The sequence below is a fragment of the Fringilla coelebs genome (genome assembly GCF_963513975.1).
Source record: "Fringilla coelebs genome assembly, chromosome: 11".
Classification (NCBI taxonomy): Eukaryota; Metazoa; Chordata; class Aves; order Passeriformes; family Fringillidae; genus Fringilla; species Fringilla coelebs.
Genome location: NC_140037.1, coordinates 23680619 through 23701830, shown reverse-complemented (window position 1 = coordinate 23701830; position 21212 = coordinate 23680619). Strand labels below are relative to the sequence as shown.

General features: G+C 53.5%; 1 protein-coding gene across 1 annotated transcript in view; it reads right to left on the bottom strand.

The window, feature by feature from the left end:
* Positions 1 to 20242, bottom strand: part of MCF2 (MCF.2 cell line derived transforming sequence) — a 50267-nt gene extending 30025 nt beyond the window's left edge. Inside the window, exons 1-4 of the mRNA XM_084212823.1 lie at positions 20113 to 20242; positions 11815 to 11883; positions 11172 to 11286; positions 5782 to 5872 (exon numbers count right to left, since the gene is read on the bottom strand). Coding sequence (XP_084068949.1) covers positions 5782 to 5872; positions 11172 to 11286; positions 11815 to 11883; positions 20113 to 20239 — 402 coding nt within the window. The 5' untranslated portion in view covers positions 20240 to 20242. The remainder of the gene's footprint in view (positions 1 to 5781; positions 5873 to 11171; positions 11287 to 11814; positions 11884 to 20112) is intronic.
* Positions 20243 to 21212: the final 970 nt, after the last annotated feature.

Below are 21212 nucleotides of genomic sequence, written 5' to 3'. Positions count from 1 at the left end.
TCCTCCATGAAACATGATAGTGACCTCTATGCCAAGGGTGAGGATAATGAACATGTTTGGGTACTTTGCACTGCAGGGCACCTCATCCCTGCCTTCCAAACAAATACAATCCCACAAACATGCATCAGTGCTCTTTAAAACAGGATTTACACCCGAGCTCTGGCATCCCTCAGCTGCACTGTCACTCATTTAGTCTGTTTTCTTGGGCAGGAAGGGGCAGGTTGTGGCTTCCACTGCCCACAGTTTCCCTTAGAAATGGACAGTGAGTTTTAGGATCATATAAGCCACATAAATCCAATATATTGATCTGCTGTTATTTTAAGTACAAGCAGAAAAAAAAGGTTGTGAATGAAATGACAGACTCATACCGTTTGGAAGTGACAAGAGTGGTGCCAGGGACAAAGACTTGGCATGGGAAACAACAGCAAACCATTAAATAACAGAGACACAGGTGCTGGCTCCAGCCCTGGTGCTGTGCTCCTGCTCCAGCACTGGGCAGCACAGAATGCCTCCTCTGTGAACTTCAGGCTCCAGCCTTGACCCTGCCCTGAAAAATGCTGCAGGAATGTCTTTGAGAACAACCAGCCAGAAATTCATCCTCCCTCAGTCTGACATCATTATTCCCCTTCATCCCCTGTCCCTTTAGCCCTGCTGGCACTTGGAGCTTTGGCCTCTCCTCCTCCTTCAAGTCCTCTTTAACAGGCACCCTCTGGGTGCAAAGCAACCTCCCTGGAGGAACAGCCTGGGTGTCCAAACCCACTCCCCACGGGAAAACATGCAGGCACTGAATGTCAGCCCCAGGAGCCCCTGGGCAGGACAGGAAAGCTGCAGGAGAGGGGAGCAGAGGAGGAGACAAACCCAGCTCACAGGGACCAGAGGGAGCAGCCTGGCTGGCAGCAGGGATGGCCCTGGACACCTCTGGCTGCAGGATGCAAACCTGACCCACACCACCCACACCAGGAGAACACAGCACTGCCCTCCTTCTCCATTGGGACACCTCTGGCTGCACCTGATCCACAGCACACACACAGGAGAACACAGCACTGCCCTCCTTCTCCATTGGGACACCTCTGGCTGCACCTGATCCACAGCACACACACCAGGAGAACACAGCACTGCCCTCCTGCACCCCAGGGACACCTCTGGCTGCACCTGATCCACAGCACAAACACCAGGAGAACAGAGCACTGCCCTCCTGCACCCCAGGGACACCTCTGGCTGCAGGATGCCAACCTGATCCACACCACTCACACCAGGAGAACACAGCTCTGCCCTCCTTCTCCATTGGGACACCTCTGGCTGCAGGATGCCAACCTGACCCACACCACCCACACCAGGAGAACACAGCACTGCCCTCCTTCTCCATTGGGACACCTCTGGCTGCAGGATGCCAACCTGACCCACACCACCCACACCAGGAGAACACAGCACTGCCCTCCTTCTCCATTGGGACACCTCTGTCTGCAGGATGCCACAGCACACACACCAGGAGAACACAGCTCTGCCCTCCTTCTCCATTGGGACACCTCTGGCTGCACCTGACCCACAGCACACACACCAGGAGAACACAGCTCTGCCCTCCTGCACCCCAGGGACAGCCATACACACACCATTGTATCCCTCCTGCCCCTGGGTATTTCACCTCAAAAGAGCTGAGTTTCCAGGGCAGATGATTGGATTTCCATTCAGTTTAGGAAGCATTTGGGGATTTTTCAGCTGATCTTACACATATAGGATCAAGGTCAGCACTTACGAGTAGCTACAAAACAGGAAACACAGCTTTGCAAATGACACCTAATGTATTCCAAGCATGGAAAAAAATAAACACAACAAGAAATAGGCTTGTAAGAAAGACAGGCAAGCCATGTCCTGTGTCTTCTTAGAGACTTAAGAGAAAGGATGAAATGTTAGGAAAAATAACAAAAACACATAGTCCAGTAATTCCTCAACACAACATTTCTGTAGGGATTGTATTTTTTTTTAAATTATTGTAACAATTTTCATTTTTCTCAGAGCTGAAGTGTAGAAAAACACTTCCTGAAAACTGACCCCTAATGATACTGAAGGCACGGCTGCAAAAAACCCTTTCCCACAATATATTAAATAAAGCAAAGACAAAAGGATACTTAATCTTGCCTTATGCTTTATCTTTATCATTTGTAAATCTAAAAAGAATCCTGTGCACTTGATAAGCCTGGGGTTATGTAACAAAACACCTAAAGAACCCTCTAAAGCCTCTGCCCTCTGCAGCACACCAGGAAAGGCAGAAAACTCCCAGCACAGCCCCCTGAATCAGGCAGCTGGCAGCACTCCACTCCTGTTACCTGTCCCACTGAGCACAGCCTGCTCAGCACATCCCTCCTTCCCAGGACACACATGGATTCCTTAGGGCCAGTTCAGCAACTTTTTAAATGCACATTTAACTAAAACCAACGGAGAGCCCTGATTTAATCAATACAGACAAACTGGGCTAATAAAGCACAAGAAAGGACATGCACTGAAAGGATCACAGTTACTGCCTCATTACTGACTCTCTCATTCTGACACATTTAGTGGTATTTTAACATTTCCACCAATTTTAGGAACTCCGTTTTCAGGCACTATTCTTCCCTGCAGTTCACTGAGGCATCCATGAGGTTGGAAATCAATTTAAAAAAATATTTAAAAAACCAAAGTAGTATCCACCAGTAAGTTTCTTTCTGAGCACTGCAGACTGAGGCAGGAGTCCTTAGAGAGGTGCTGAACTTAATGACTTTCTGCTGCCCCTTAAAGGAAAAGTCGTGCAACAAAATGCCAGGTTCTGCTAATCTGAGCCTTTATCTTCTCCCAGAGCCAGAGCAAAGCTCCCAGGTACTCTGCTACCTTTACTCCAGCCGGCTGCATGACTGACCCGAGGATGCTGTCAGCATCGCCGGGCACGGATCCGTGCAGGGCCCGCTCCCGCCGCGGCTTTTCCATCCTGTGCGAGCAATGACGGAGCCGTTCTGCGGGCGGAGGGCAGCGGTGCCGGCGGTACCCGGGGATACCACGATAGCCAGTGGTGCCGGCGGTACCGGGGATACCTTCTGGTACCATCGATACCCAGCGGTGCCGGCGGTACCCGGGGATACCTTCTGGTACCATCGATACCCAGCGGTGCCGGCGGTACCCGGGGATACCTCCTGGTACCATCGATACCCAGCGGTGCCGGCGGTACCGGGGATACCTTCTGGTACCATCGATAGCCAGCGGTGCCGGCGGTACCCGGGGATACCTTCTGGTACCATCGATAGCCAGCGGTGCCGGCGGTACCCGGGGATACCTTCTGGTACCATCGATAGCCAGCGGTGCGGGCGGTACCGGGGTGTCCAGCGGTCCCCAGCGCTACCCAGCGGTACCAGCGGCCCCCGGCGGTACCGGGGTGTCCAGCGGCCCCCGGCGGTACCAGCGGTACCCAGCGCTACCCGCGGTACCCAGCGCCCGGCCGCTCCCGCACGGAGGATGCCGCCGCTGGATCCCCCCGAACGCTGCGGGCCGAGCCGCGGCTGCCCAGGCTCCCCCGGGCCGCAGCGGTGTCCCGCTGTCTGTCCCGCTGTCCGTCCCGCTGTCCCGGCGCCGCAGCACGGCGGGCCCGGAGCCTTACCGCATCCCGGGCGGGCCGCCCGCCGCGCCGCGGGCCCGCCTCCGCCATGGCCCCGCAGGGATGCGGGGATGCGGGAGGGGATGCGGGGATGCTGCGGGGATGCTGCGGAGCGCCGCCCGGCTCGCCCCGCCGCCGGGGCCGGCACGCAGCGGTTCCGTTCGGTTCGGTTCGGTTCGGGCAGGCAGCAGCCCTGCCGGCTCCCGGCTGGCAGCCCCGCTCTCCTCCCCAGCGCCGGCTTCGCTTTTAAGGTGGAATGCCAAAAATCATCCTGCGGACGCTCTTTGCTGCGAGGACTGGGCTCCCAGCTCGGAGCTCTCACCCTTCCCTTTCCCCCCCGCCGGTATCTCCAAGGTGCCTTTCCGAGCTGCTCTGGGTTCTGGGGGTGAACCAAGCAAAGATGCTCCGGCCAAAACCTGAGGCTTGCCTGGCATCACTTCCCACAGCAGTGGGAGCCTGCTTTGCCCAGGCAATTACAGACACACATAAAGAGTTAAAACAAAAATCTGTACAGTGTGATAGAAAAATTTCCAAGATCAGATGCACAACCGCAGAGCTGCACTTGCATATACATATGCTGGGAAAAATAGGACACAGTCTGTGCTTTAAATTCAGCTTCATGGCACTCCTTTACTCCAAAATTGTACAAAGATCAGAAGAAGATTTTTTTTTTTTAACTGCATCAGGGTTTATGATGCATGACTGGGAAAAAAAATCAAGATTTAAATTTTTGTCCTTACACCTCCTGGACACAGAGACAGCCATTTAGGACCTGACTCTGTTTTTAAGACCATATTTCCAAGTCTTAAGATTTAGTGGACACAGGTTTCCTGCATCCCTCTTTGCACAGAGCACCTCCCACTCTTTGCATGGACAGCCCTGATACTGCAGGCAAAGTCACCTCTCCACATGGACACATGGCACAAACAGGGTGTATGCCCAAATAATTACATTTTCTTATTAAACACAAAATTAATGACACTTTTGTAGAAGATACAAATTAGGACAGGATTTTTTCCCATTTGACACTTCCAGACTATGCAAAGCAAATCCTTCATCCTTAAAGGATGCTCTTGGTATTAGCACCTGTTCAAACGCTGGCAGCAGAACTGAATTTTGATGATCCCTTTAAAGAGCTACTTTCTAAATGCTGCTTCTTGTCTAGTGGTGTGGTCACCACACTTGCAAGTTCAGATTCTAACATTCAGAAAAATCAGAAGCAAAAATACTCTTAGTGAGATCTCATTCACAGTGCAAAAAGGAACCCTCTCTGCCTCCTAGGGGATGCTGACCAGCAAACTGCCAGCAAAGCCAGGTATTTTTAACACCAAGTTCAGCTGTAGCAGCATTAACCATTTAAAATACTGTAAATCTAACTTTATCAGAACCAGGTTAGCATCTTCTGTCTCAGTACATTCCCTTCACTTCATCCTTTCTCAGCTGGGCCAATGTCTTTAACCACTCAATGACTGAGCAGAAACAAGCACAACAATAACACACCCAGAATACTCCCCCTGACCCACCCCCATGGCATGGTGTGGCTGGAAAGGATTTCTCTGTTAGCTCCTACCCCCCCATGCACACATAAATGTGACTTTTCCACAGCTGAAAATCCAAGCTCTTGTTCCAAGACACAGAGCAATGCAGAACTGCACAACCCCCCTGTGAGCTGTGTTCAGACCAGGTATTTGTTAATGCTGTAATGCATGTGTGTACCAGATAATTTAAAACACATGAATGCATCCATACGCTTTTAAAATAGATTTTTCCATCCATGCCCACACACAAATCCTTGTGAAGCCTGTTTAAAGAACCTAAAACCTTCAGTCACCAACAATTAGGTAAAATAAACTAATAGCCAGTGTCAAGAAAGAACATACATGGAGCAAAATTTTCCACCCATCAAAAGCAGAGAACATGGCACAAAACACATTTGAACCAGTGCAAAAGAGTATAAACCCCAGGAAATGGATCAAGCAAGCAAATTAACACACAAACAGCTCATTTAAGCACTCAAATTAATTACAGGGCCATAAAGCAAACTGCTGCCTAGCGAGGAAGCGGGAGCACCATGGCTCTGGCTCCCAGTGTTTTCTGAAGGAGGCACACAAAGGCAGGGGGACTCAGCCCACTAAAAGCAATTCCCATCAAAGAGGACTTACTGCTATTTTTTGGAGAGTCGTTTTGACTGATGTCCATGTGTCCAGTCTTCTGTCCAGGATTAGGATAAATTTGGTGTCAGACTCATGCTGACTGCAAGATAAGAAAATACCAATAACCAGATAACGTTCCAAGAAAAGGGACTCTGTTCCCAAAAAAACCCAAACCCAAGAACTCTGAATGCAAGCCACATTTTGGTATTTCCGCAGTTCCTGAAATTCCCTTTGAAAAAACCTTCCTGAACGCCCAAACTCTTTCCAGTGGAGCTTAGCAACAGGACAAGGGGCAACAGGCACAAACTGAACCACCGGGAATTCCATCTGAATATGAGGAGAAATGTCTTTGTCCTGAGGGTGACGGTGCCCTGGGATATGCTGCCGGGAGAGATTGTGAAATCTCCTCTCTGGATATTTTAAAAACCCACCTGGGGCTTTTCATGTCTCCAGACATGGCAGCACAGCCTGCTGCAGGTGAAGCTGCTCTGGCTGGGGGTTGGATGATCTTTAGGATCCCTTCCAGCCCAAGCTCTGTGATCTCCACAGCTCTCTGACTGCGCTGCCCAGAGCTCAGCATCACCTGCGATTGTGTGCGAGGTGGTGACAGCAGATTGCTGGAGACCAGACTGCTCCTGAACCCCAAACTGGCCTCAAGAAGGAGCCTGCAGAGGAGCTGTGCCCCTGGCCAGAGGCTCCCCCAGCTGCTGGCCCAAAGCCCCCTGCCTCCCCTGCCCAGCTCAGGTTAGAGCAGCCAAGGGGGGATCCCTGCCTTGTTTGGGCAGCAGACAGCAGAGGTGACACCCGGGCAGTGTCAGCAGGGCAGGGCAGGGCACTGCCAGCCTGGCAGAGGGGACAGGGAGCTGTGGTGGCTCCCCCAGCCCGTCCTGCAGGGAGGCAGCCACTGCCCCAGGGCGTTTTCCAGCACAGCCCAGCTGACTCAGCAAGCACAGGCTCCTGACTCCCTTTGACACCCAAATCCTTTGAGCTGCTCCGAGGTGCCCAGTCGGGCCAGGCCAGCCAGCTGTACCAGGCTGCCTGCTCTGGCAGGGCCCAAGGCTGCCCTGTCTGCACCTCCAATGCTCCTTGCCAGGCTGGGGGAGCAGCACTCAGCACTCAGCTGAGCTACAGCTGCCAGCCTGCAGCCAGCTCCTCGGGAGTGTGTGCACAGCACAGCCAGGCAAGGGGTGCAGCGTTTCCTCTGCATGCTGACACAGGATGCCATGCCCACGGCACCCTGCCCTCGTGCTGGAGAGGCTCCCAGGACACGTGCTGGCTCCCCAGAGGGCTCAGGTGTCTGCCCTGGGCACAGCCCTGTGCCAGCCCTCTTGCCAGCATCATCTCTGCTAATTCCTGCGTTTGGAAAGGCAAACACACGGGGATTACTCAGAGGTACCACGAGGCAGACAATACTTGGCAACTCACTACAGAAAAGAAAAAAAAGACACTTGAAGGCAGTGCAGGAGCTTTCATTCAGTGCAGATCTTGCTGCTCTGCTCTGTGGCAGCTACAGCTCTGACAAAGACATTTAAGAGGAATTAGCAGTGGTGCTCAGAGGGGTAAGGACTACAATTCCCTCTGACTCATGACAACAGCTGACTGAAGGCATGGAGAGGCTCCCAAGCTACCCTGTGACACATCTTATGGATCTGCAACTTCACACCCAAAGTGCAAAGGTTTCATGGAATTCATTCAGTGGCTTTGAAGTGTAGAAGAAAAGAGCAGAGAAAATGAACATCAAATTTTACATATGGGTCATTCACAGAACACATGGAATAAAGTCTGAGGCTGTGAGCATGGTGAGTCTGACTTTTCAGCCAAAACCTTTATTTGCTTGGAATGGTTTAGGCAATGGGAGACAATTCTGCAGGTTTCTGTTAGCTCTGTTCACCCCCACCATGAGCTAAGTGACCCAGGAGGGTGGGAGCAGGCCAAAGGATCCTGTGGTTTGAGGCAAAAATAAAACCCTTTGGTTTTTCAGCACACTCTAAAATTTTAAAAGGTATGTCTCTGAGCTATACAAAACAATTCCCAACTTCCTTGGTGTTTCCCAAGGGGCTGCAATTGAAAAAAAATAAACAGTGTTTACACAGAACTGCTATAATCATAATAAAACCTGAAGACAACCCCCAGAATCCAAGCAATCCAGAAAAGGCAGGCAGGCTGTAGTGCAGTGCCAGCTAAGCAAAGCTGAGGTCATTAACTCAGGACAAGGTTATGCTCAGAGAGCAGCCTCTGAGCATGCTAATGGACTTCTATCAGTTCCCTTACAGAAACCAAGGGAACTTCCCAGCAGTCTGACAGCCTTGACACCTACTGTGAGAAATGTGTCATTTATCCTAGGCCAGTGGAGAAAGCCTGTGACTATTGGCAACCCAGGCCTTGCAAGTTTATCAGATTTCCAGGCTGTGATGTACCTTTAGAGTGGCAATAAAAATAAATCAATGCTTTCTACCAAGGCTCTGAGGGCTCTTTGTTTGCATCCAGCAGCAGAAAGATGGAGACAGATAACCAGGGCAAGGATTGCTTCTCTCTGGGCGTTTCTTGTCACTTTTTGATGCACCAGACTAAAAATAAAGACCTGGGATGTTTTGCAGGACTTGAAATTGGACCCTGGAGTCTGCAGCTGTGAGACTGAACACAGCCCTGAGAGACTCCTTGCTGCTGGTGGGATCAGAGCACCAGGACCTGCCCAGCACTGAAATCCAGAGATATTTATAGGCACCAGCACCCTCCACTGTGCCACTACTCTGCGCTATCAGTCACAGCCCTGAGCCACTCTGCACCTCAGCTCCCAGCCTACAGCAAACAGGCAAAGCTTGTCCAAATACCAAAGAGCTGCAGAGTTAAAGAACAGAGGAGGACAGAACAGGATGTGACATTTCAGTAGGAAGGGACTCACAGTGATAATCTGTCCAGGTGTCTGACCACTTCAGGCTGACCAAAAGCTAGGAGGTGTTGTTCAGGGCATTGTCCAAATGCCCCCTGAACACTGACAGGGTGGGGAATCAATGACACCTCCAGGGAAACTGCTCTGGTGTTTGACAGCCCCTCGGCAAATAAATGCCTCCTAAAGTCTGTTCTAAACCCGCCCTGACAGCATTCCCACCGTCCCTGGATGCCAGGGAGCAGAGCTCAGCACTCTCCTCTGCACACACCATCCTCAGGAAGCTCAGGGAGCAGGGGCAGCCCCCCAGCCTCCCTCTCCCACCAGGACAAGCCCAGAGGGCTCAGCTGCTCCTCACAGCACATTCCTTCTGCCCTCTCACCAGACCTGCTCCCTCTGCACAACTCAAGGACCTTCACATCCTTGGTAAATGTGGCACCCAGAGCTGCACACACTATTGAAGGCAATGCCACACCAAGGACACACACAGAGGGATTCTTGCAGGTTTCAAGTTTTACTCTAATAGTAATTAAGTCAGTTTTTTGTAGTAACAATCTTACAGATATCATAACTGACTTAAATTAATTTTTTTAAAAGCTTCTACTGAAATTCTGGCTTAACTTGGAAGAGATAAATTCTTTCAGGCTAGAGAAAAGATTTGTATTTGCTGTAAAGACCACACTGTCACAGCCCTCAGTCCGAGCCCGGATAAAGTGCTGCTTTCTCACTCCTCAGGTCTCTTTTCTGCAAATACAGGATCTGTCACACTTCCCTGCTTCCAGCAGCCCACTGCAGGTGCTGCTCAGCACAGCCAGCCACAGGCAGGCAGCACTTTGAGCTGGATGTGCACAGAATAGAAAGTGGGCACCTATTACTTATATTCCCTTCCAGCTCACCCACACAAGTACTTCCTGCAGCTGCCTCCTGCCTGCAGCAATTCCCAGGAACACTAAAAATTCACTTGCCTCCAGACTCACCTTCCTCCTGGCTCTGCTGTTAATGCAGCTGCCTCGAGGACTCGGGAGCAGCTTTCAGCATCCGTCTCCTTTATCTGACAGTGATTTCCAGGAGAAGAGTGCCTCATGAAATTCAGCTTCCCAAAATACTCCAAACCATTCAGCTTGCCCAAACACCACAAACCTGAGAGCCCTGAGGGGTTCTCAGGCTGTACAGGTAGGACACCAAGCAGCTCCTTTGCACGGGGTGTGTGCTTTTGATCTGCCCCTGCACATCCAGGTAAGCAGGTGTTGGTGCACCCACCAACCCTGATCTTTGGGGAAATGAAATATCTCTGGCAGGGAAGTATTTCCCTCTTTTAGGGACATTCTGGCCAAAGTCAGAGCTCTAATTCCACGATGGGATGTGTACCCAGGGGCACCAGGGCTGGCACAGACCTGCCACCCTGACCCAGGTGATGCTCTGCCTGGCCACCTGAGCCTTCCAGCTCCAAAGTGCTGGGGAGCACATGTTCCTGAGCTGATCAGACAGTGGGGCTGTTATGGTGGCAGGAGGAGCAGAGAGGATGACTAAAGTGCTTTTACTAAAAACATGCTGAACGTGTTTGAATCACCAGCAAGCTCGCAGCTCTCATCAGCTTCTTGATTGAGTCTGACCTATTACAGGGACAGCAGGACTGCTCATCATGGTAATGCCAGGCTGTTAGAGCCAGGTGGAATGAGAAGCCAGCCAGGGCTGGGAAGTGCAGCTGCACAGACCAGGGCTGCCTGCCCAGGATGAAAACACCTGGCAGGGTCCTGTTCCTGCTGGGCCCCTGAAACCTCAGAGTCCATCAAAAAGAGGACGGAGGAACCAGAGGCTCCTTTTTGTTTTTTTTGAACAGAGGTGCCTAAACACTCCACACTTCTTCCAAAGCAGCTGCTGATGGAAAGCTCCCATCCAGCTGCTGTCAGCCTGCTCTCCCTGCAGGCTGAAATTTGCCAAAACAGGCATTATTCAAGAAAATGAAGGATTCCAGGTAACTGAGTCACCAGGCTCAGCAGCAAGAATTAGGAGGGCCATTAATCTAAGTGTACAGCCCTGTGTGAGGCACAGGCTGACTGTCAGCAGCTTAGCCCTGACACACAGGCAGGTGATGGGAGCTGCTGCTCTCTGCTGAGCCCTCAGCTGTCACGGGGACCCCCAAGGCTTTGTTCTGTAATTAGTCTCTTCCTCTGGCTTCATTTCTCTTTTTCCACAGCAATGACTCTCTATTTGTACACGTCAAAATATTATTTTGCAGCGGCGTGGTATATTTAAGCAGTGACACATGACAGAGCTTGAGGAAAGCTTGTTGTTAATTAGAAACTTAATCAAGTAAATGTGTGATGCATTCCAGCTGACAGGTCCCAGGGATGCTGTCCACTCCCTCCCCTGCAGCTCCTGGCACGTGGAACACTGGACACTGTAAGGGCGTGCTCTGAGAGCTGAGGGAGGCCCTCACCCCCCTGCTGTACCCTGCAGCCCTGCCCACGCCAGGCAGGACCCCCAGCCCACCCCGAGCAGGAGCTCCTACCTGGGCACTGAGGTCAGGTAGGTCAGGACTCTGGCCACGCTCTCCTCGGGCACCTGGTTGAAGCCAGCGTTGTCAGGGAGGGTGATGATCCAAGCCCTGTCCTTGCCCCTTCCACCTGCAGAACACACAGGGATGCTGCCCTGGGGCTGCTCAGGGGCACAGCAGCTCCCAGCACACACTGCCCTGCCACAGGGGCTTTCACAGCACCAGAGGAGCCAAACAAAGCCAACTCTGCCTCCGAGCCCAGCTCACGAGGGCAGGGGCTGGAAACAAACGCATTCAGCACCAGGCATTTCCTTTATTTACTGGGTGTGCTTTACACAGGACAGCAGAAGAAATCAGAAACACAAGGGCAAACGAGCACACTGCTCTGGAACCTACAGAAAAGCATTTCCCAGCACAGTGCTTGTAATACATGGAGTGTTGGGAGGCCAGAATATTTTACAGTGGCACGGGACAGAAACCTAATCTGCTGCTCCAAACTGCCTCCATGTTTTATTAACAGCATTTCTAGTGGCACTGGATACTGCCTGATGGCTAATAGCCTGTGGGAAGCACCACTCTGACAAATAGCAAAGAAGTTGCTCTGGAGTATTTAATTACCACAGGGAGAGAGAGACCCTGAAGATGTTCTCATACTCACCAGACAGAAAAGCAAACTCTTTCATCAGATCATCACTGATGTCCTTTGCACAGATGGGTATTGCAGTTTCTGGAGAAAGGGACAAGCAGCAATCAAAATAAAGCACAAATCCAAAGCAAACACATTTATCAATGTGTTAATCCAAAGGTGGAACTTGAACTTCCCTAAACTGTGCATGAAATTGTGTAATAAAGGGTATGTGGACCTTAGAGATGTTATTTCTCATGTTTCTAATTACTCTAATAGGGTGAAAGCCCCAAGTCAGCAACAAATGTATTCCACCAAATGCACCAAGGGAGCACTGCCCTCCCCTCAGTGGGCCACATCCAACGCAAATTTTTATGTTTTGGAGTCAGCAATCCCACTCCCTGTTTTACCAAGTCCCCCAGTGCCCCCCAGCCCTGGCAATGCAATGGGCTGAGGTTTCTGCTGGGAGCTGCAGCATCCAAGGCTGCTGCCCTGGGAGCAAGGCTGGGCTTTCTGGCTGTGACAGTCCCTAATTTTGAACAAACAAGCTCCTGAAATCATGCTTTCACCTGGCGTGGGGCCACAGCCATTGGAGAGGCTGTTGTTCTTATGTTCAGTTATTAGATTTCTTCCTAATTAAATCATGGCAGAGGCTGTTTCAATACCATATTTAGCACCAGGATCATTTCAGAGGCAATGAAGCGCATCAGAACAACACACACAACTTTACCTCTCCCTGGGAGAAGGAAACAAAGACCACACTGACTAAACACAAGAGGAGCTTAAAGCTGGTAGGCATTTTTCTGGATTATCTATAAATGGAATGACAGCTAAAAATCAAACATCCTTGTTCCTGCAAATAAATGTTTTGAAGCACATCTATACAGATTAAAGTCCTTGGGCTTTCTGATAATCAAATTTTAAACACTGATTATTTCCCAGAGTTGCTCCTAGAGAATAATCTTCTGGCTGTTTTAAATCAGACAGGCTGCATACTTCAGCACACTCCAGCATAATCAATATTTATTCTATTTCCCTTTTTTCAAAAGCTTTCTGGTCACTTCTCCTTTCTCTGAAGGTTTTCCAGGCCTGCACTGCCGTCAGGTGCTGCAGCACAGCAGCCCAGATGTGTTTGGGGGGTTACCCTGCCTCCCTCAGCCCCCCAGCCAGGGGCTGCTCTCTGCCCTTCAGGCACACACACACTGCTGCCTTTCCCTCCTGGAGATAAAAATGGGATTTTTCTGTGTTGTGGACTGACCCAGTCCCACTGGCATCTACAGAAACATTCTTGATTTTAACAGGCCCCAGAATTGGTCTTGGTGAGAAAGAAGTTTGTCTTGCAAAGATATTTCAAATACTTGTCTCTCATTCAACTGCTTCACCCAGCTTGAGGACAAGCAGCAGCAAGAGATTTCTTCTCTATTTGTTGATGTCTTTTTTCACCAGGTCAGCGGTTTCACACTGATAAAATTCACATTTAACAACTTAATGAGCTCCAACACATGAACGAGATGACATCAAATGTGTGTCACAAATCAGTGTGGGGCTGCTGTGTCCCCAGGCAGGTGGGGCTGGCCCCAGAGCTCACCCTGCCCAGCCCTGGCTGCCCCCAAAAGGCAGCAGCAGCCAAGGCCAGTGCTGGCACACCCAGAGCATCCCCAGCCCAGGCTGGCAGCAGGGTGGGTTTGGTTGGGCTCTGCCCTGCTCCCAGAGGGATGTGCCAGCTCATTGAGGCTGATCAGGAAAGGGGCTGCAGAAAGGGAGCTAACCTTCCAAAAAACACACCACTTAATTTAAAAGTTTCACAAGACATTGTCTGACTGAGAACCAGCCAACAAGGGGCAGGGGGAGCGTGTGCCCATCCTGTGGGACAGCCCAACAGGACACAGGAGCAGGATGCTGCCCCTTGGCAAGGCCAGGCACAACAAGAGCCTGATTGTGTCTGATCAGAGCCACCCTTGGGCAGCTCATCCCTGGCACTCACTCTGTGCTGGCCACCGAACCTCCTGGGCAAACACTGGGAGAATCAAGGGCTGGCACCCACCCCAGAGCGTGCTGCTGTGCCTGAGGCACTTCAGTGGGTGCTGCAGTAAATCCTCAACTGACCTTTGTCCTCTAGTATTGATCTCTGCAGAAAGGGCAGTGAAAGGCAGGAGGCACCAAAGGCATCAGCCTCTCAGAAAAGGCTTCAGCTGATGTTCTGTGGCAAACTGGGGATTATTTATTTAAGGCCACTCTTGGGACAGTACAGAAAAGACCCCAGGGCACTGCCCTGTGAGCAGCACAGCCAGCCCTGGCACAGGAGGCAGGGCTTCAGGAAAGTCCACTCATTTCTTTCCAGGCCAAAAGGAGCCTGTGTGATCAACAGCTGTTACAAAACCAAGCCTGAACTCCCCACGCAGCATCTCAGAGCATTTCACAAACTGCTGTCCCCCACAGCTGGCACCACCTCCAGCTCCAGGGTCTGACTGAAAACCAGCAGCACCTGGATGGGAAATGGTCACAACAGCGCAGTGTCCCTTTGACACAGCTCTGAAATGGGCATCCTAAAGGGCTGCTGCAGTTACTCCATCCCCTTGACACAGCTCTGAAATGGGCATCCTAAAGGGCTGCTGCAGTTACTCCATCCCGAGGCTCCTCTGCAGGGGGAGAGCGTTGCCATGGCAGAGCTTGGGAGGCTGCACGAAGCCAAGCAGGCAAAAGACAAAGGGGGAATTCAGGGCTCTGCACCCCTGAGGAAGGCGGTGTGGCTCAGCCAGGAGCCCTGCTGAGCCTGTCCTGCCCCAGGTCCTGCTCTGCACAGGGCAGGACAGTTCCCAGCCCCTGCAGAGGAACTGCACAGGCTGGGAGTGAGAACGATGCTCAGGGCAGTGAGCACCCTTGGGGGAGACACAGGCAAGGAGGGGCTGCTGTGCAGGGTGCAGGGACACCCAGAGGGGGGACAGCTCCTGCCCCAGCACAAAGCCCTCCTCTGACACCCAAACAAACCCTCAAGCACTCTGCTCTTAGCAACTCCTGTTTTCTTTCCTTTTCCAAACTCCAGGGGCCGCAGCCCTGCAGGCAGCAGCTGTGTAACAGGTGTGTAACAGGCGTGTAACAGGCGTGTAACAGGTGTGTAACCCACCTGCCAGGCTGCCTCACACTGCACACTGACCAAACACTGCCTGCTGCTGGGAAATCCACCTGGACACCTCTGCTGTCAGGGAAGAACAGCAGCTTTCCATCTGGGGCTGCTGCTGTGCTCCAGGAAACAAATCTGAGGCAAACCGAGTGAGAAGTGTAAAAGATCCCACTGGGCTTCCCCACAACCTGCCTCTTCCAGGTGCTTGTCCTCTGGACACCCAGCAGAGCAGCATTTATTTGGTACCCAGGGAGCTCCAAACCAGCACAGCAGAAAGCTTCAACGCCTGTGACTGCTGCAAGTGCCTCTGTCCCCAGAGCCCACGGGGACAGCTCCCTGCTCCCTGTGACCTCCCACCCCGAGCCCTGGCCCAGCCTGCAGGCACCTGCAGCCTGTCCACAGCCAGTCAGAGCCAGCTTTCATCTCGAGGGGAAGGTTAGCAGTGAGGTTTATAAATGGCTATTTTTCTGGGAGATATGATGCACTGATCCTGAGGAGGATGGCCCCTGCCAGGCCTGACGTCCTGCACATGGCAACAGTCCATCCCCAGGAGGGATGGCTTGCTCACCTCACCAGGTTCAAGGACTCCCTACATTATCTTTTCTCAGACTGGGGGAGATTTTTAAGGAACAGCTCACTCTATTTCCAAGCTCCTTCTTTTCCTTGTCCCCAAGCACCTGCTCCAACACAGCGTAGGAGCAGCAGCAGATGGTTCTCTCTTCTGACCCAGGGCTGTGCTTCTCCTGCAAGGCTCTCCAGTGCATGAGAGCTTCAGTGCAGACACGTCCCCACCACCCAGCCTGGGGGTGTGCTCACCAAGAAACCACACAGCAAAAAAAGGAAAGCTTCTGAAAAACCAGAATGACCTTTTCAAAAGGCTTAGATTTAGACACACTGAGGATTGGAAGGAAAAGGAAAAAAAAGGTGCTGTGAAAGGAAGACAAGAAATAGAAAATGGTAACTGGGTGCAATTCAGGTTTGAGGACCATCAGCCAGGCAGTGTGAGTGACCCAAGGGAGGAGTGTCCCCACAGGACAGCCCAATCCTCACCCTCCAGCAGGACCTGGGACCAGCACACCCAGGTGTGCACTGAGCCACGGCTCTGGCTCCAGAGCCCAGCTGCCAGCCCTGGGCAGAGCATCCCAGGGCCAGGCATCCCTCCAGGAGCTGCAGAGCATCCCAGGGCCAGGCATCCCTCCAGGAGCTGCAGTGGGGCAGCAGGAGCTGCCAGGGCAGTTTGGTCAGTGTGCTGGGCTGGCACAGCTGCAGCCACTGCTGAGAACCAAACCAGCACAGCCCCAGTCCTGCTGGGCAGCCACTGGTGCCACAGGACAAGGTGCAGCCAGCCAAGGATCCCAGAGCCATGGAAATGCCATCCCAGGCACGGTTCTGAGAGCTGGAGAGAGCAGAGGGGCTGCAGGGGCCCTGGGAGGAGGAGGAGGAGGAGGAGGAGGAGGAGGAGGAGGAGGAGGAGGAGGAGGAGGAGGAAGTTCAGGGAAGGTTAGAAGATCCCCTCTGCTGGAGACCATGGAGTTTTGGGGCCAGGGGTGGGAGGGAGGGAATCTCTTCCAAGTTATATTTAGCAGCTGAGAAACTGGGGAAGCTTTGCTAAGAAAAGATGAAGCAAAAGCAAATTAAGCAGCACCAAGGCTTAGCTGTTACCTCCTGCTATGCTGTGATGTTTTCATGTCCAATCAGAGAAACCCCATCCCCATATCACACCAAAGTAAGCACAAATTGGGAAGATAAAAGCCAGCTCCATCATGCATGAATTCACATCAATTGCCAGAAATGTAATAAAAGATTCCCAACACCCCCTCTTTTGGATTCAACCTCAGGGTGGGAGTTGAGAAAATCTAGTTTCTTGCATTTCTAGCATGTAGGAGCTTCAATGTACTTCAGTTTTCTCCTTTTTCCAGCTTCAGTCACTCTTCCCTTACCAAAGAGAGCAGTCCACGTGTTTGCCCATCAGCACCAGGGCACACCTGCCAGCTGTGCAGGCAAAGGCACATTTAGCACCTGCCAGCAGCACACATCTTCCCAGTCCAAACAATCAGCCCCTAAAGCAGAGCCCATTCAGCACAAAAGACTTCCAAAACCCCAAAAAAATACACAGACATCAGTAACTTCCCCATCATCATTCAGCACCATGCAAACACTGATTTTTCAAAGAGAAATTCCAGCACAAAGTAACTCCTGGGAGATATTTCAGCAGTAAATCCTGAGGCCCCACAATCTGCCTGGAGAAGCTGGAATGAAGTTCACTGAGGACACTGGAACAATTTATTTCACAGCTGATATAGCCAGGAAACTAAACTATGCAGCCAGGTTTCCCCAATGGCATCACCTGGAAACTCTACTGTAAAGCAAGGGAAAATAAACACAATTTTTCCTGAACTGAAAGCGGAAATGCCCAATTCTGGCATTCCCCCACTGAACAAAAGCACATTTCCAAATCCAGCTGACCTGCTCCTGCAGCAGGAGCAGGCCTGTGCAGTGGAGAGTGATGTGGGGAGGGCACTGCTGGTGCTTGCTGGCCGTGTCCCCCCCAGCCCCTGGACAGACACCCCCAGAGCAGCAGGAAAACTGTGCTGTGCTCTGCCCAGGACACCCTGACTCATTCCTGCCCTAAAACCAGCCCAGCGTTGCCTGGGAGGAAAAGGGATTCAGACAGCAAGGCAGCCCCTGCCACCAGCACTCCTGACACTGCAGCTTCCCTGCCCACCCATTTCCCACCGGCCTTGCATTGCCCAGGTGAGGGAAGCTGGCAGCACACCTGCCCTGCGCTCAGCACGTGTCCCTGTCACAGCAACACGTGGCTGTCCACAGAGGCTTGTGGCTGGTTTGTGGCTCCAGGACTCCCCTGCCAGCCCCACCTGCCAAAACCAACACCAACAAAGGCTCCCACAGCAGCACAGCCAGGGGCAGTGCCCCAGCTCTAACCCCCTCCCCAGTGTCTCCAAGCATCCTCTCCTTCAGTGGCAAAGAGAGCTCTTTGGGAAACTCTTTCTTTGCCTCACCATGTTTTACACCTCAGTTGTTCCCTCCCACACAGCCCTGCTGTCAGCTCACTTTTGTCCTGGTACATGAATGATAACCATTAAACTGGTTGTAGCAAATGTGCTGTAGGGAGAGGAAGCACATCCCACGTACTACTGACTGCTCCAGACTACTCCAGCTCCCTGGGCCACCCCGAGGGCCTGGGTGATCCAGCACAGAGCTGCTGCAGGCTGCTGGGGTTCCGCCAGGGAGCCCAAGCCATCGCAGGGATGGGAATGGCCATAAAAGGCTTGGGGTTTTTGCAGCCTTTTATCTCAGTCTAAGGCAGGTACGGGTGGATCACCTTCTACTAGGAACAACCAACAAGTTTCCAGTACTGCTGCACATAGGGAAGCGGTTAAAACACGGCCCCAGATCAGGCTGAACACCCAGAAATGGGCAATAAGGGAAAAAACCCTTCTGATTTATTTTTAATCTCATGATTTGGAGAACCTTACTCAACTTTGTCTCTTTGTCAACATTTTATTTTCAGAACCTGTGTGGATGCCAAGTCATGGGTCCGGATCCTGCAGCTATAACCACACAAGTGTGCCTTTGTGGGGATATTTTGGCTCTGTATGACAAAGCTTACACAAAGCTCATCTGCCAAAAGCTGGCTGGGAGAGAGGGCTCACGCTCAGAAGAAACCCTGCCTGCTTTCACCTGGTTCCCAGAAGACGGCTCACAGCAAACGTGCACCAGCTCCTGCTCCAGCAGCAGGGGTGTTCCATGCCACCAGCAGCACAAGGAGCATTTACCCACATCCATTCAAGCAGCATCCTCTGCTAACTGACCATGACACCCCTGCCCACATGCACCTGCTCCACTTCAGGGTGCAGGAGAGGAACGGGGCCAGGTGGGCAGGGCAGGCAGAGCAGAAGGTGCTGTGGCAGCACCTCAGGAGGGCACGGACAACGCAGCTCTGGGAAGCAGGTGACACGTTGGTGGACCCCCACAGATTCCTGCTGCACCCCCAGCTGTGCCTTGCAAAGATGTCAAGAAGGCTGGCACTAGACAGGAAGCTTTTTTGGGTCAGTGTGTCTTTTCTGTGCCCGGCACAGCTGCAAGCACTCTGCCAGCTGCACACCAACAAGGAGTGATGGCTCTGCCGGCTCCCACTCCTGACAAGGTGGGCATCCTCCAGTGAGCCTGGAGCCACCTGAGGGGCCACTTCCCCTCCTGGGTCAGGAAAACCTCACCGAAAAAATACCTGTAACTCCCCTCGGGAAAACAGGAAAATAATGAAAAAGTGAGGGCTCCACACAACTTGTGAGCAGATCACCGTCCATCAAAGGAAACATCGCTGAGGCAGAGACCGCCTGAGATAAGGGATCAGATTGCATCTGCTTCTCACGTTCAGGGTGTGCAGGCACAGAAGCACAGCGGCTTCAGTACAATGCTGCATTCCCGACAGCCGGGCGCTCAGGGCTGTTCGGGGACACGGGACACGGAGGGGCACACCGAGGTGTCTGACGGAGGAGCACCCCGAGGTGTCTGACGGAGGAGCACCCCGAGGTGTCTGACGGAGGAGCACCCCGAGGTGTCCCACGGAGGAGCACACCGAGGGGTCCCACGGAGGAGCACCCCGAGGTGTCCCACGGAGGAGCACACCGAGGGGTCCCACGGAGGAGCACACCGTACACACATCTCCCTCCTGCTTCCCCACGTCCCACCCGGGAACGGGCGGCCACGGCCAGTGGTGAGCTACGACTTCCCAGGGAAGAGTTCTTCAGTTGTGGCCCCGGGAGCCGCGCCGGGGCTCGCACCGGGGAACATCCACCGCCCTGCCCCGGCAGCGCCCGCCGCCCGCACCGGGCACCCCGGCCGCGCACTCGGGGACACCGGGACGGCCGGCAGCGCGGGGGCAAGGCTCTACTGAGCACCCGGGGCCCTTCGCACCCACCGTGCCGTCCGTGGGCGAATAACAGAACGGCAGCTCGAACCCTCGGCCACCCGCGAGCGACGGACCCTGCCGGGGCTCCCGGGCAGCGGGACCGAGCGCCGAGAACGCGCCCGGCACCGGCACAGGGGAGGGATGGGGCGGGAGGGACGGGGCGCCTCCGGGCACACCTGCCCGCGGTGCCGCTGCCCCACGGGTGTCCGGGAAAGCCGCCGTCCCCCCCGCCGCCCGGACACCTGCGAGCCCCGCCGGCCCGGCCGCCCGCACTCACCGGCGGCGGCGGCCTCCAGCAGCGCGGCGGCGCGGAGCAGGCGGTAGTAGCGCTCCATGTCCCCCGCCGAGGTGCCCCCCGGCGGGGGCCCGCCCGGGGCCGGGGCCGGGGCCGGGGCCAGGGCCATGCCGCGGGCAGCGCTCCCCGCCCGCAGCGCCCGCTGCGCGCCCCGGGCCCGCCGGGCGGGGCCGCCGCCTCCGCCCGCCCCCGGCACCGCCCCGGCACTGGCACCGCCCCGCTCAGGTACGGGCACCGCCCCGGTCCGGTACTGGCACCGCCCCCGGCACCGCCCGGCCCCAGTCCGGTACCGGCACCGCCCCGCCCCGGCACCGCCCCGGTACCGGCATCGCCCCGCCCTGGTACCGGCACTGGCACTGCCCCGGTCCGGTACCGGCACTGGCACCGCTCGCCCCTGTCCGGTACCGGTACCGGCACCGCCCCGGCCCCGGCCCGGTACCGGTACTGGCACCGCCCCGGTCCGGTACTGGCACCGCCTCCGGTACCGCCCCGGCACCGCCGCCCCCGGGCGTTTCTTTCCCTTTTTTTTTTAGCTCCTTCCCCCGCTCTTTCCTTCCTGGTTTGTCTGTTTATTTGTTTGTTTGCTTGTTTGTTTCCCTTTTTACCGCCTTTTTCCCCCTCTTTCCCCCTTTCCTCTTTTCCCCGCTTTTCCCCCCTTTATTCCTTTTTCTCTTTTCCCCTCTTTTCCTTTAGCCCTTTTTTCCTATTTCTTTAGTTTAGTCCATTCCCCCTTTTCTCCTCTGTTTTCCCCTCATTTTTCCCTTTTTCTTTTCCCCTTCCCCCTTTTTTCCTCTTTTGCCCCCTCTTTTTAGTCCCTTTGCCAGTATTCTCCCTCTTTTGCTTTCTTCTTCCTTTCCCCCCCCTTTTTCCTTCCTCTCCCTTTCTCCCTTCCTTTCCCTTCCCTCCCCTTTTATTCCTTTTTTTTCCCTTCATTTGCCACTATACCTAGTGCCCCCAGCAAACCACCTACAGCTGGATTGACTCCCTGCCTCAGTGCCTATAGCACTTCTGTAGGAAAAAAAAAAACAACAAAAAAAAGACATTTCCATCCTCTGCAAGCAGCATTCTAGCAAATTCCTTGA